This window comes from Nomascus leucogenys, chromosome 13, assembly GCF_006542625.1.
Source record: "Nomascus leucogenys isolate Asia chromosome 13, Asia_NLE_v1, whole genome shotgun sequence".
NCBI classification, from domain to species: Eukaryota; Metazoa; Chordata; class Mammalia; order Primates; family Hylobatidae; genus Nomascus; species Nomascus leucogenys.
Genome location: NC_044393.1, coordinates 10,536,437 through 10,551,942, shown reverse-complemented (window position 1 = coordinate 10,551,942; position 15,506 = coordinate 10,536,437). Strand labels below are relative to the sequence as shown.

At 43.7% G+C, this 15,506-nt stretch overlaps 1 protein-coding gene across 1 annotated transcript; it reads right to left on the bottom strand.

Moving 5' to 3' along the window:
- Positions 1–1,640: 1,640 nt before the first annotated feature.
- On the bottom strand, positions 1,641–15,294 carry ZNF217 (zinc finger protein 217). The gene is made up of 5 exons (XM_030826546.1): positions 13,878–15,294; positions 10,737–10,853; positions 8,154–9,707; positions 4,157–4,289; positions 1,641–1,767 (listed from the first exon to the last, which is right to left on the bottom strand). Exons 1-4 carry the CDS (start codon positions 15,292–15,294, stop codon positions 4,180–4,182), a joined length of 3,198 nt encoding a protein of 1,065 aa, XP_030682406.1. The 3' UTR covers positions 1,641–1,767; positions 4,157–4,179.
- Positions 15,295–15,506: the final 212 nt, after the last annotated feature.

Below are 15,506 nucleotides of genomic sequence, written 5' to 3'. Positions count from 1 at the left end.
AGGTTTAAATTCCAGCCCTCTCTTATCACATACCCCCTTTAAGATTTATGGTTCTAGTCACAGCAAGCTCTCTGTAACACTCATTGGATTAGGCAAAGATTGAGTCAATCATCTTGCAAATGTGTTAATCTTCAAAAATAGGCTATAAAAGTGCAAAACTATGAAAACAAAATCTAGATTATGTACATATGGCTCAGCTTGTGAACAGGAAAAAAGGTCAATAGTGTACAGTTTCCTGATACAAAGCACTTCATTGCAATGCCAGCAGACTGATCTCAAATGAGTTCTCCCTTGTAACACAGGAGCTTAAGACTTCTATCAAGGAGGACATCTTACGTTGCATAATTTAAAAAAAAAAATCTTCTAGGATTACCCTTGCTCTATGGAGAACAGCGAGGCCAGAAAAATGAACAGTGCAAATTTATTTTTGAAAGTTTCTTAATAAAATATTTTGTGGTCACTAAGCCCATGTACTAATAAACAGCCATGGACAGCACATTAAAGAACAAAGTGTAAAATATCCGGGAAGCCAGCCGGTGGCCATCTTCTCTAAAACCCAAATTGCATGTGCAATAAGAAAAACGTTACTGCTTCAAAACAACCAACAATGGGAAAATAACTGAGGTCTAGAAACAGATTTTCTCTTTCTAGACTCCCAGCAGGCTTGGCCAGCAGTTCCTTATTCAGAATCAGTGTGTCTATAATCCACTCTAGTATGTCCACAGTTCACCCAAATGCCAGATACATTAAGACTACCAAATACAAACCTAAAATGTTCCCCCCAAAATTTCCCTTAAAACTGTTCCCCAATACCTGCAATTCACATGTATAATTTAGCATTTTTGTTTTTATATACTGATTTAGGCAAACCCCCCCCCACCAATGAATCTTCCAACAAAAATGATTTGATAGAAACAAATTTAAGTAACTGCACATACAGTTTCTTATGTTTATACAACGTGTGGCTGCTCTACAGAGAAAATGGTTCTCTGTAGACACACTCTCTTAAAAATCCTACAAGCCATCCCAACCCCCCAGTCAAGGATCCTGGAGGTTCCAGGACAATCTGGAGAGGCGAGGAAGAAGCACGGTGCCTTCCCCAGCTGAGATGCTGAAAGTTGCAATAAAATGCTGCCAACTTTCAAATGGCTGACCTCGGTAACTGCAGCACATATCATGGAGGGTCAATACTTCCATTAACAATTTTAAGACAATAGATTTCGGAGGATTCAACATAATACAAAATCATTGACGGTTTAAAAAAAAAACAACATACATTTTAAATGAAAGGGCACAATAGCAGAAACTGCTCCAAGTGATGAGCTCTATTAGAGAATAGGAATACACACAGTATTTGAACAAGCAGGTTTACAACTTAGATATTTACAGATTTTTACCTGAGGTGCAAGCATTATATACTTTTCCCCCATCCCGCCCCACCCAACCCAAATGATTTCTTTTCAGCAGCGCTCAAGTATGCAAAAATTCCACTTATTTGGTCGATTCTAAAAAAAATATTATTCAGGGACAAAATAGAGATTTCCAGTCCCCATGTATGTAGGTTCCAACTGTTCCAACTAGTTTTTATTGCTATTTGGTATAAAAGTTAACAGAACAACTTTACAAAACTGTAGTGTTCCTTGCAGATTCCTTATGTTTTATGTACAGTACAATCACAGCTTATTTCAGTAGCTTTCACCATTCGCTTCTCAAAGGATGAAGTAAAACTTAATTTCATGGAGAGTAGGCACTGACATCCACCAAGACCTAAGGAAAAAACATTTTTTAAATGATTACGATCAAAACTGAATAGTTTAGAAAATTCTTTCTTTAAAAAAGTGTAATACATAGAACCAAATTGACCTAGAAATGCAATGGGTTCTGTTTGTTGTTGTTGTTTCTGAGACAGTCTCGCTCTGTTGCCCAGGCTGGAGTGCAGCGGCACGATCTTGGCTCACTGCAACCTCTACCTCCCAGGTTCAAGCGATTCTCCTGCCTCAGCCTCCCAAGTAGCTGGGACTACAGGCATGCACCACCAACCCCGGCTAATTTTTTTGTCTTTTTAGTAGAGAAAGGTTTCACCATGTTGGCCAGGCTGGTCTTGAACTCCTGACTTCAAGTGATCCGCCCGCCTCGGCCTCCCAAAGTGCTGGGATTACAGGGGCCCGGCCCTGCGTTCTATTTAAGTTCAACTTTTGCCGTGAAAGTATCAGGAGAATGACTAACTAGATGATGCTGCAAACTTTGGAGCTACTTTTCGTAATTTAACTGAGATGACTTAACCAAGAATCAGAATTGAGTAAAAGGCAATTGCCATGCACAAGAAAATCCCAGCAACTCAGGAGGCTGCGGTGGGAGGACTGCTTGAGCCCAGGAGTTTGAGGCTGCAGTGAGCCAAGATCGCGCCACTGCACTCCAGACCCCGTCTCAAACAAACAAAACCAATATGTGAGCTGGTCCTGAGGATCAGAAAAAGGAGGTTGGAAAAGCAAAGACAGTGCAGGCAGGATGTTCTCCAGATGAAGGAAACACAAGCAGAGAAGCTCAGAGCTCCCAGAGAGACACCAGCTCCAGATACAGGAGCATGGCTGTTTGCTACTACTGATCAGTTGTAATGGATGCTGCAAGTAACCTGCTACTAAAATCTGCTCCTCATAATTCATAAATTATTTTTATGTTTTAATATAGAGTAGACTGAATCTTATTACTGTGATGACAAAGCTTTACTCCCTCGTATTCTTCATCTATTATCCTAAGCAGGAGAAAAGGCTGCAGAACCACACAAGGCTCACGCTGCCCAGGGAGAACGTCATCTCAGTTCCCGTATGAGTCCCGTGAAAATGTAACAGAGAAATTCTGTTCTGGACCACGAGCATCTTTTCATCTTCGTATCCTAGCAGCCAGCGGGCACTTGGTGAAGAGGCTGCTCAATGAATATACAGTGATGGTTTTTACGGGACAAGAGTTATCTGAGAAAGAACTAAATCTGCCCGTGAGCCCCCAAGCTTTCCATTCCATCCTATTGTTGAATGAGTCATAGTAAAACCTGTACACAGACATCACACCTTCTGCCCAAACTAATTAACTAAATATAAACTAACAAAACCAACATGTATAATTCTGATACTACTACTTGAGCCTTACGGGACGGGGGTGCACTACAGTGAGACCTTTAACATGTGAACCACATGCTCACATACTTGCTCCTGTCCCAGTTCCCCTCCAACAGATAAGTACTTGCCAAGTCTTTGAACAAGCTCTTAAACTAGAACGTTGGGCATAGAACCTGGATCTTTGCAGACCTAGGACAAAAACTAGGCTCCTGCCTCTCACAGGCAGAGGGGGGCTTTGAGCAAACTGCATAATCCATGCCTCGGTCTTATCTGAAAAGCATGCACAATACCTCCTAATGCTGGGTCACAAACTTTTTCTGTAAAGGGCCAGACGGTAAATAGTTTCAGCTTTGCAGGCCACGTGGTCTGTCACAACTGCCCGACTTTGCTGCTGCAGCAGGGAGGTAGCCACAGACAATACGTAACAGATGGGCATGGTCACGTTCCAATACAACTTTATCGATGACGATGCATGAAAAGCTAGTTTGCTCATCCCTTACCTAAGCCCTCTGCTGCAACAGAATTAAACGAGATCTTGCTTATAAAACACTTCATTCAATGCCTAGCACAAAGTAAATGCTCAATAAATTCCAGTCACTATGACTGGTTTTGCCATTATCTTCACCAACATCCAAAGATCCTGAGGACTCTAAAACACCTAAAAAAAATCAAAATCCAACTTCAAAGCAATTTTGTTACATTAGACAAGTTAATGGCTTATTTCTGATCAAGTAATATCAATCCCCCCCCCTTCTTTTAGACGGAGTCTCGCTCTGTCACCCAGGCTAGACTGCAGTGGCGCAATCTGCTCACTGCAACCTCCGCCTCCTGGGTTGTTCAAGTGATTTTCCTGCCTCAGCCTCCTAAGTAGCTGGGACTGCAGGCACCTGCCGCCACGCCCAGCTAATTTGTGTATTTTTAGTACAGACAGGGGTTTCACCATGGTCTCAAATGCTTGACCTCAGGTGATCCGCCCGCCCTGACCTCCCAAATGGCCACCGCGCTCAGCCAATCCAGTGTTTTTAATTGAAACATACGCTCACCTTTTCTCCCCCTCATTAGTGAATCAAGGTTTTTTGTCATTTGGTCGGTAATGTGCATTCCCAATAAAATTCTCATAGTTTCTCTTTTGTGCCATGCTGTTAGATAAGTGTTGATATGACACAGGCCTTTTTCCTGATTGAAAAAAAAAACCATATTTAGAGTTAAGGTCAATTAGGTTAGATGTGTATAGGTTGTTAGAAGTCAATTTTCAAAATTCCTGACACTGATAATGTAATCACAACACATAAGTCACACAGTCACATGCAAGTGTTTTCAGTTACAGCTGAATTGTTTTTATGATACTTGTTAGGACAGAATTTGGTTGATGTAACTAAAACTAAAAGTGTCTGGGCTGTCAACTAGAAAGAATTAAAAAGCCAGAAAAAAATGACATCACAAAATACTTGAAACGTATACGCATCATGAACCAAACTATGTAAAACGGTTACTTTTTTTTTTTAATCATTTAAAAGGGGATTTGCCAACATGGGCAACATGGTGAGACCTCTTCTCTACTAACAATAAAAAATTAGCTGGGTATGGTGGCATGCACCTTTAGTCCCAGCTACTCGGGAGGCTGAGACGGAAGGACGGAAGGATTGCTTGAGCCCCAGAAGTCGAGGCTGCAGTGAGCTGTGACTGCCCCACTGCACTCCAGCCTGGGCAACAGAGTGTGACCCTGTCTCAAAGAGGAGGGAAAAAAAGAGGATCTGACTTGCAACGCACAGAGCCTTTTCCCCCTTTAAGTAAAGATAAAGTTTTGATTCATGTCCATTTTAAGCACCATGGGGGGGAAATGAAGATTTTTAACCAAAAGGCAGTAAAAATTACTATTTCATCACAATTTTTATAAAATCTACTGGAGTGTGTGAAAGCAATTGTTTTTTAATTTGCTATCTCTAATGAACCAATCAGCATCAAGCAATTCTTGATAGAGTGTTGTCACCACACAGAATCCTCAGTTTGAAACTAACACAAACTGAGATGTGTAAAACTGAATCTGTCTCTTTTGGGGAGCACAAACCAGTAGAGCTTCTAAGTGATAAAGGAAGACGCTGCGGTTTGATCAAGTTTGCCAAGGGGAAGATGTCCCCGGGACACTGAGCTACTTTTTTACACATACAGGTATGTGCCAGACACCTGTACGAAGTGACGCCACCAGGACACATTTCTATGGGGAAAACCCCAGTCATCTATGAGGTTAACAATCTACCTATGGGAGAAATAAGGTTGGTTTTAAAATAATACAGTTGTCCCTCAGTATCCAAAGGGCACTGGCTCCAGGACCACCCGCCCCCACCACCCCGGCCAACAGATACCAAAATCCATGGATGCTCAGGTCCCTAATATAAAAGTGTCGTATCTGCAGTATTGATAGTATTTATAGTACTATTTTTTTTTCGACATGGAGTCTCGCTCTGTCGCCCAGGCTGGAGTGCAATGGTGCAATCTCAGCTCACCACAAACTCCGCCTCGTAGGTTCAAGTGATTCTCTTGCCTCAGCCTCTCGAGTAGCTGGGATTACAGGCATGCGCCACCACACCCAGCTAATTTTGTATTTTTAGCAGAGACGAGGTTTCTCCATGTTGGTCAGGCTGGTTCCCAAAGTCCTGGGATTATAGGCGTGAGCCACCACGCCCGGCCTTGTAGTACTATTAATTTGCAGTATCGTAGTGTAACCTATTCACATCCTCCCATATACTTTACTTACTTACTTACGTATTTAAGACAGTCTTGCTATTTATTTATTTATTTATTTAAAACAGAGTCTTGCTCTTTAGCCCAGGCTGGAGTGCAACGGTGCAATCTAGACTTACTCACTGCCATCTCTGCATCCCCAGTTCGAGCGATTCTCATGCCTAAGCCTCCCAAACAGCTCGGATTACAGGTGCACACCACCACACCCAGCCAATTTTTGTATTTTTAGTAGAGACGGGGTTTCACCATGTTGACCAGTCTGGTCTCCAACTCCTGGCCTCAATCAAGCTGCCCACTTCAGCCTCCCAAAGTACTGGGATTACAGACATGAGCCACCACATCCAGCACCTCCCATATACTTTAAATCATCTCTACATTGCCAGGCACAGCGGCTCATGCCTGTAATCCCAGCACTTTGTGAGGTGAAGACAGGCGGATCACCTAAGGTCAGGAGTTCGAGACCAGACTGACCAACATGGCGAAACACCATCTCTACTAAAAATACAAAAATTAGGCTGGCGTGCCAGTGGGTGCCTGTATCCAAATTACTGGGGAGGCTGAAGCAGGAGAACTGCTTGGACCCGGGAGGTGGAGGTTGCAGTGAGTTGAGATCATGCCACTGCACTCCAGCCTGGGCAACAGAGCAAGACTCCATCTCAAAAAAAAAAAAAAGAAAAAATCATCTCTTCATTATAATACCTAATATGAAGTAAATGCTATGTAAATATTTGTTATACTGTATTATCTAGGGAATTATGACAAGAAAAAGAAGTCTGCAGATGTTCACTACAGATGCAACCATCCATTTTTTTTCCCCCAAATATTTTAGTCCCGCAGTTGGTTGAATCCACTGAGGCAGAACCCAAGGATACGGAGGGCTGACGACATTTCACAGCAAAACGCTTCACAAGACTGTTTAATCGCAAGTTCTTTTGCTTTCTGCTCTTGCCAGGTCAAGGGTCCTCGTGTGGTCCTTACTGGGCGCCCCCCATTCTGCCCCTTGTGGGAAGCATGTGACTTGATGCTGTACATGTAAAACATGGCTTCTGCTCTTAAGTTTACAGGCCAGCAGGGAGTGGTAAAACACGTGAGGAAGAGCCCCTAGGCTGGGCGTGGTGGCTCACACCTGTAATCCCAGTACTTTGGGAGGCTAAGGCCGGTGCATCACCTGAGGTCAGGAGTTCAATACCAGCCTGGCCAACATGCTGAAACCCCGTCTCTACTAAAAATACAAGAATTAGCCGGGCATAGTGGCACGTGCCTATTACCCCAGCTACTCAGGAGGCTGAGGCTGGAGAATCGCTTGAACTCAGGAGAAGGAGGTTTCAGTGAGCCCAGATCGCGTCACTGCACTCAGGCTGGGCAACAAGAGCAAAACTCTGTCTCAAAAAAAGAAAAAAAAAAAACAAAAAAAAAAACCTGCAACTCCAGGTGGGTTGGCACTGACTACTGAGCACACCATTAATGTGCAAACGAAGAAAAAAGGCTGTGATGAAGTGAGGCAAGCTGGGGCCTCAACTGGCTGCATCTGGAATTTCAACAGCAAGACAAGAATGGACTAGACAGACCAGTGTTCTCACCCTCTGTTTCCGTGATCACTCCCAAAATAGAAAAAATCAACAAGAAAAATTACTCAAGAATAAGGCTGGGCATGGTGGTTCACGCCTGTAATCCTGGCATTCTGGGAGGCCGAGGCAGGAGGATCACTTGAGACCAAGGGTTTCAGACCAGCCCGGGCAACAAAGCAAATCCCTGTCTCTACAAAAAAAATTAAGTTAGCCAAGCGTGGTGGAGTGCATCTGTAGTCTAAGATACTTGGGAGGTCAACACAGGAGATCACCTGAGGCCAGGAGTTCAAGACCAGCCGGGGCAACTCCATCTCTACAAAAAAAAATTTAAAAATCAGCTGTGCATGGTAGCAGCACACAGTCTCAGCTACCTGGGAAGCTGAGGCAGAAGGATCTCTTGAACTCAGGAATTCAAGACTATAGTAAGCTATGATTACACCACTGCACTCCAATCTAGATGACGGAGCAAGACCCTTTGTCTAAAAATAAAATACGACTAAACAAATCAAAAGAATAAAATACACAGGGTTAAGAGTTAAACCCAGAGTTAAGTAAGCCTTGGAGAACCACAAACCACTGCCGTATCTAAAAGAATGCTTCTGTGACCCCCAAGAACTTTTTGCTGCCTACCCCCTTGGGAGTGGTACCATCTCCACTGAGAATGCATGGATTAGCTATTAGTCACTGTAGGCACCAGTGACATTTAAACATGACGCCCCTCATGCAATACCTTCTAACGTCGAGCTGGATGCTGGACTCCCAGCAGGCACACAAGTGTAAAGTGGCCCGGAGCCACCATAGGGCTTCTGAACAGTCAGCACATTTGGAGACTCGACCTCACTGGAGCTCAGGAACCTTGGTTTGGGAGGCAGTGCCTGCGACGGATACACGCAGTCCTGCGGTAACAGTGATGTGATGCCTCTGACCATATGGTACTTGGGAAGGTCATAGCCTCTTCTGTAATTGGCCCCGGGCTGGTCAACATCAAGGGCAACCACGCTGGACTTCAGTCTTTTTGGAAGGGGCTCACCAAATTCTGCTGCAGTGTTGCTGGCACTCCGATTACAGAAATAGTCTCTTCCTGGAGGTGCCCATGGGCTGTCGTTCTTGGCAGCGTAGTCGATGGAACCATTGATGTTACTGCTGCCGAGGGTGGGCTGAGAAGGAGCTACTGGGAGAGGTTTCAATTTTGTCTCGGGTCTTTTTGTCTTATCCGGTGCAGGGGAAACACTGGTTTTAGAAAACATCTCAGATTGCTGTTGCCTGGTGGCGGCCCCTTGGACCCCCACATTCTGCTGTGGTCTGTGGGACTTCAGGTTACTTGGGGCTAAAGTGCTAGAGTCTATCCCTGAAGTCAGAGGGGCCTTGCCTGGCCCAGGAGGGCTCTGCTTCCCCTTCGCAGATGGCAGGGATTTGGACTGCGCTGGTAAAGCAGACTTGGGCTTGGGTTTACAGAAACTAGAGAGAGGAGGCACATCTTTTCCCAGCAACGCTGGCGGGCATCCAGTACGTCGACTTCTAAGCAAGGACTTGTTTCGACAGTTTTTATGAACGTCAGGATTGTATTTATGCTCCAGTCTCTGGTGCATCATTAAAACTTCTGGATAAAATGTCTTGAAGGTACAAAATGGACAGGTGATACTCGGCATTAAACTTTTACTCAAAGAAATTGCCGGGCAATTGTGAAGAGCCCCCAGGGATAAATTTAAAGGTTTTTCATGACAATCCACACTTGGCCTGTATCTGCAGTCAGCTGCAGTCTCCGTTTGCTTCTCTTTGGGGCTAACTTCAAGGTTATGGGTGGTACTGCCATCCGGAGGAGGAGTAACATCCGCCTTGGTTCTACAGATGAGGTTATTTGCCTGAGTTTCAACTGCTGATCTCTTTTTTAATAGGTCCAGGTAAGCAGGGGTAGGGTTTTTATTCACTTTATCAGCACTGTCATCAGCTGCATTTTTATGGAAATCCTGAGTATCTTTGTGTGCTGGTGAGAGGACAGCGCTGCCCAGAACATTCTGAAAAACAGAAGGCATCTCCTTAAGCTGCTTTGCAGGCGGACTGCCTGTAACATCTTTGGCACCATCAAAAAATCTTTTCAAATTTTTGGTTTGCGCACTGTCAGCGGCTAATAGTGCATCCTCAGTGTCCTGATTTTTACCATCGCTCTTGACTTCAGCAGCAACATCGGTTTGTTTTTCCTTGTGATGTCTCTCCAAGTGATACCTCAGAGATGTCTTCTGGGCTGCAGCATATTCACAAAATTCACATTTGTATGGTTTTTCACCTAAGGCAAGAAATGGCACTTTATTATAGAAGTGTATGAAAAGCACTGAAATAGATCAAATATCTATTTATTGAGAAAACAGGCTTCTTTCCTCCTTTTGCTTTCTCGATCTACTATCACATAGGATTTCTCATCAGTTCTTTATCACCCTTACTGTAACGAATATTTGAAATTGTGAAAATCTATCTTCAATAGAAAAATTAACAGCAACACTTCTAACTTAATCTTCCTAACAGTGCTAGGGAAATATGTATTATTCTACTTTTACAGCAAAGAAAACTAAAAGCACACAAAGGTTAAATAACTTGCCCAAGGGTTCACAGATAGTAAGTGGAAGAGATGAAATTTCAAATCTACGCAGCCTCCTACATCATGATGTCATAGCTCCTTTCACAATCTCAAGACTACTAAATAGATTCTCATTTCATTCTCAATCATAAAGACATAAGATGCAGCATTTTAAAATACTGTAGCTTTTAATAAGATGAGAGTCAGGATATAGCAGTCATAAACTGAACAAATGAACTCTGTCCGGGCGCGGTGGCTCACGCCTGTAATCCCAGCACTATGGGAGGCCAAGGTGAGCAGATCACTTGAGGTCAGGAGTTCGAAACCAGCCTGGCCAGCGTGGCGAAACCCCATCTCTACTAAAAATACAGAAATTAGCTGCGTGTGGTGGCAGATACCTGTAATCCCAACTACTGGGCAGGCTGAGGCAGGAGTATTGCTTGAACCAGGGAGGCGGAGGCTGCAGTGAGCCGAAATTGTACCACTGCACTCCAGCCTAGGTGACAGAGCAAGACTCCGTCTCAAAAAACAAAACAGAAATGAACTGCAAATAAGAACAATGGCTCAAGTTACAATGGCACTAAAAGAATAAAAATAACCGCTGCAATCAACATGCTACATATTTATCCTTAAGCTAGTCCAAGGATCTGACAGAGTATCTGAACAACAACAACAAAAAAAATCAGATAGATAACTACATAATTTAACTAATGCATGGTTAAAAAAATAAAAGTTCTTTACCTGTATGCGTTCTGAGATGAATATTGAGGTAATAATTTGAACGGAAAAACTTTCCACAATAACTACACTCTCTTGAAGATGTAAGATGCTTTATTTTTCCTCCATCATCATTTTTATCTTAAAGGAAAAACAAAAATATTTATATAAGAAGGTAGCTGAAGTACATGAATAAGGCATGCTGACTTAAATATTCTTGACATGAACATTTTTGGAAAGCATGAAAAAATTATTTTAATATCGGGTTAGAACAAAAAGGCTAGACACACACCAAATTCTGTTTTGAGGTTGTTTGAAGTTTTAGAGTGTTATAACGTCGTTTTGTTTTGTTTTTTCCTGGGTACAGCAGAGTACACTATTAAACATTCAGTTCTTCGTTTGCCTTAATCACAAGAAAGATCATTTAATAGACTGAATTGCCCGGGCAGCTTCCGGTTCTCAGTATCTCTGAGCAGGCAGGATCTGGCAAACTGACGGTGGACATACATACTGGCAGGAAAAATGATCTTCTTCAGAATAATTTAGAAAAATGAGCCAATTACAAACCGTCAACTTCCTAACCACCAGGGGAAAAATAAGCGGTTTAACGTTAGGATTAAACAAGTGACCACTAGAGGGCAGCAAGCACAACTTTATCTTCAACAGAAAAGAAAGTTTGGCATTGGGCAAGCACCTAGGAAAGTTTGTCAAAATTTAGCAAAGTTTTGGAAAGCAGGCTGTATTGTCCACAAACACTCACGTGGGCGAAACAGATCTGACAAATGAAAACCTGTCCCCAAATGACACAGTGTTTGGCTTTAGTCCCTGCAGGACAATAGGACAATGTGTCTCACGTGCATCAGTAAAGTCCACTGGAAGGAGGACAGAACTTCAAACACACACCAGCCCTCCAAAAGACAATCAGAGGTGCTGCCGTTAAAATACCACCCCCGAAACACATGAATGTTTAAGTTTTAAATAAATGTCCCCTTACTGTAGATCATATCACTATCCACCTGTAAGACAGAGACATCCTTGATCTATAGTGTCTAAAGACTTTAAAAAAAAAATTTACTTGATCTTCTTAAATCTTAAAGCCAGGGTGATAGTATAATATGATAAATCTAGACTACTAAGATAATATAAGTGTAGGAAAATCAATTCCCCAAATACAGAATGGCCAGGTTTTTTTTCTTACAGTCATACCCAAACTAGCTGGGTTTATAACTGGGCGTTGTTGCCAATTTCCGACTCCCAACTATGTGTCAGGATTTATGGTATGTTGCGTCATATCCAAAAAGCTATGAAATGCCTTTTCTTTAGAACAAAGGACATGACATTTCCACATCTACCTGGTTCCTGCTCTTTCAAGCATCACCTCTGACTTTACAGTTATATTTTTTAAGGGACTGTGATCTTTTTACAAACAGGCTGTTGAAATTGTCCTTGGGAGGTGGAAGACAAGGGTCAACGAACCATTTTGCAAACAGGGAAATAGTAGCAAAGAAAGGTTAAGCAACTCATAATTGGTCACAAAACAATGCAGTGGTAGAACCAGAACTCAACATCAAGCTGGGGTTCTCCCACCCACAGCCAGGCATTCTGTCCTGCCTGATGATCTAGCCCGTGTTTTCCACACCACCTACCAGTAACTGGCCTTTTCATTTCTTTCAGGGAACTGGGGCATCTCACAGGGGCCCCTACAACAGTACCGGCACTAGCAGAAACCACTTAGCTAACTGGAGTCTGTGTTTAAAGCCTCTTTCTATGATGCCATTAAGACATTAGATTTGTAGTATGCTAAGTGCTAGGCTTCCTGTGTCCCAGGAAACTCAAAAACGTTCTAAAGATTTGATATACAGACTACAGTTCTCACATCAATCACATGATCAGAAAAGGAACTGGCACTGGCTGAAGAGCAGGTGAAGGAAGAGTCCAATCAATCGTGTGGGCAAATTCATCGTGGGTCTCATACACACAGTTTGCCAAAGAATTCAAGCACACAGTCAAGTTACAGAGAGAGGGAAGCACTTGTTTTAACCGAGGACCACTTTAATAGATGCTTCCCTAAGACTGATTCATGTTCCCATCATTCACTTGTCAATTACGGCCTGCCCATCAGGGGTCTTTTCAACTGTTTTAAGCAGCAAGATCCTCTATTCAAACAAAATATTAAACTCTAATAGGAAAAGTTCTGGCTACACTTAAGGATGGACGCAACTCCAAACGCAAGTAGAATCCTTTGTCCTAGATAACGCCCACCAGGACTCAGGAATATTATGTGAGCATGCCTTCAGTGATCGCCTTCTCTTTCTATACATGCCATTAGTACACTGAAAATTTTGCTGAGCAAATGAGCCTTCTTAAAAATGTCAGTGTGCTCACATTCCTCGTATTTTATGACAAATCATTTGGGTTCCTGATGTACCTATTAATGAATACTAGCTTGCCAGACAGAAAAGACAGGGTTTTGGACAGCACCAAATGGCTGCCCAAATAATATTACTGGCTCTAGTTGATCATCACTCCCAGTACCTTTTATGGCCATTAGAAATTCACTACAGATAAGATCAGGAATGCCAGAAAAACTTAAGTGAAGGCTAGGGTTTCTCAATGCTGAAACTACTGACATTTGGGACCAGATAATTCTTTGATGATGGGGCTGTCCTGCGCACTGTACCATACTGAACAGCATCCCTGGCCTCTGCCCACTGGATGCCAGCAGGCACGCACGCACGCACACGTGCATGCACACACCCACACACACAGTATGACAACCAAAATGCCTCCAGACATTGCCAGATATTGACTGGGAGCAAAATCGCCCCAGTTAAGAACCAGTGCATTTGGGCTGGATGCACAAGTTACCAAAAAAAAGTGTGTTTCGTGAGCAAAACGTTAAACGTTTAAAAAAAAAAAAAAAAAAAAAAGATTTTTCAGAACAAGGAGACCTCTTAACTCAACCCTGTTATTACAGAAATGAGAAAATTAAGGCCCTGAGAGATTAAATGACTTACACAGAGTGATACCAAAAAGAGCCTGGACTTGACTCTGGCTCTCCAAACCCCACTCCTGGCCAGCCTTGTCTGGAGATGGGAACAGAGATGGGGAGACAGACAGACAGACACAGGCGGAACAGCACGGGACGGAGACAGGGCAGCTTACCCAGATGGATTCCTTCAGGAAGCCCATCCTCAGATCCATCTTCAGAACCACCTTCCCCTCGATCCACGGCTCCATTTTCATCCAGAGGGGCAGCGAGGTCAGGAGAACACGTCCCCGGCTGCCTCCCGTCCACAGAAATGGTGGGCGACTCCGCGCCAGCCCTCCGGTCCTTCTTGTGGACCCTGGAGTGCAAGACCAGCTGGTGGTAGGTTCTGAAAGCTTTGCCGCACTCGGAGCAGTGCGTGGGCTTCTCCTTGCTACTGGGTAACTTGGGATCCGCGTCCACGGAGGGCGCTTCGCCGTGGGAGTGTTTGCACTTCTCTTTCTCTTGCGAGAGGCCTGCACAACTGCCCTTATTTGTTTTGGCCTTTCCAGAACCTTCCGAATGGCTTTTATTCGCATTCCAAACTTCTCCAAGCTCCTTCTCGGAACTCGAATCATCGTTGTCGGTGCTCCCTTCTTGCCCCGATTCCTTCACTTCTTCTTGGCAAATGGCAACTTTTCCTTTCGTAGCCAGCTGCCAAGCCTGGAAGGTGGTGAATGGATCGAGCTGAGGTATGCACCTGACAGGCTTCTTCCCCGTTTCAGGGTGAGATTTTGGTCTCAAGTTGAACAACTGCAGGAAGCCTTCCCTCGAGGATGGCATTCCTCCTTGTGGAGAGTCTGTCTGCGCGCTGCTGGTACCGAAAGCAGCTTTTTTGGTGTGCACCTTGCGATGCTCAATTAGACTTTCTTTATTTGGAAATAGGAAGCCACAAACCATGCAGATTTTGTACGGAGAGGAGATTCTCTCGGCCGCATGCACCTGGACGACCTCGTTGATCGTTGCTGGACTCTCCAAGCCTTGCGGCACTTTGCTCCTGGCCCCCGATTTGCCATTATGTGTCCGCATGTGGTTTTTAAGAAACCAAGGCTCCTTGAATCTTCTTCCACACATGTTACACCCGTAAGTGAAAGAATCTTTGTGTGTTCTCATGTGGATCTCAACATCAAAAGCGACTCTAAATGTCTGCCCGCATACCTCGCAGCTAAATTCTTCATTTTCCTTGCAATTCTTTTCCTTGGGATGTTCTGTTCGCACTTGACTTTTATCAAGCGGACTAAGATACTCTGCTTCAACCCGAAGAACTGCTGGTTCACAAAGGGTAGGCCGGTGTTGCATTAAGACATGTTTATTAAGGTCTTCTGAATGTGTGAAGGTCTGGCTGCAGAACATGCAATCCAAGGGCATATACCCCTCGATTTGGATGACATTTTTTTCTTGCGTAGCTCGGAATGGAACAACAGCGGTCCCTTTCATTGACATGGCGTCCTCCATCTCCATCTGACTGCCAAGAGAGCTGCCAATCACTTCTGGCCCATCCATGTACATTAAGAGGGATTGAGTTGGCATGTTTCCTGTCACTTTCGATTGCATATAATCTCAAAGGTCCGTTGGGAAATTTCTGGAGTTGGAATAAGGCCACTTGTAAGACTTGCCACTCACCCCTCTAACAGCCCTGGGCTTCAAAAACCAGAGCAAATATTTATTATAAAAGTTCAAAAGAAAGTATATAGTCCTCTAACTTCTTCGAACTTTTAGGAAGCTCAGTGGTGGTGTCACTGGTTCTTTCCACAAACAAGGCATAC

Bases quoted from the DNA above. Each gene is read 5' to 3' on its own strand.
- ZNF217 (XM_030826546.1), bottom strand. From the start codon at position 15,294: ATGCAATCGAAAGTGACAGGAAACATGCCAACTCAATCCCTCTTAATG. The intron at 10,854-13,877 runs GTAAGCTGCCCT...TTTTCCTTTAAG, and splicing joins TCCTGAAGGAATCCATCTGG to ATAAAAATGATGATGGAGGA. The intron at 4,290-8,153 runs GTATTGCATGAG...TTTTTCAATCAG, and splicing joins ATCCAGCTCGACGTTAGAAG to GAAAAAGGCCTGTGTCATAT.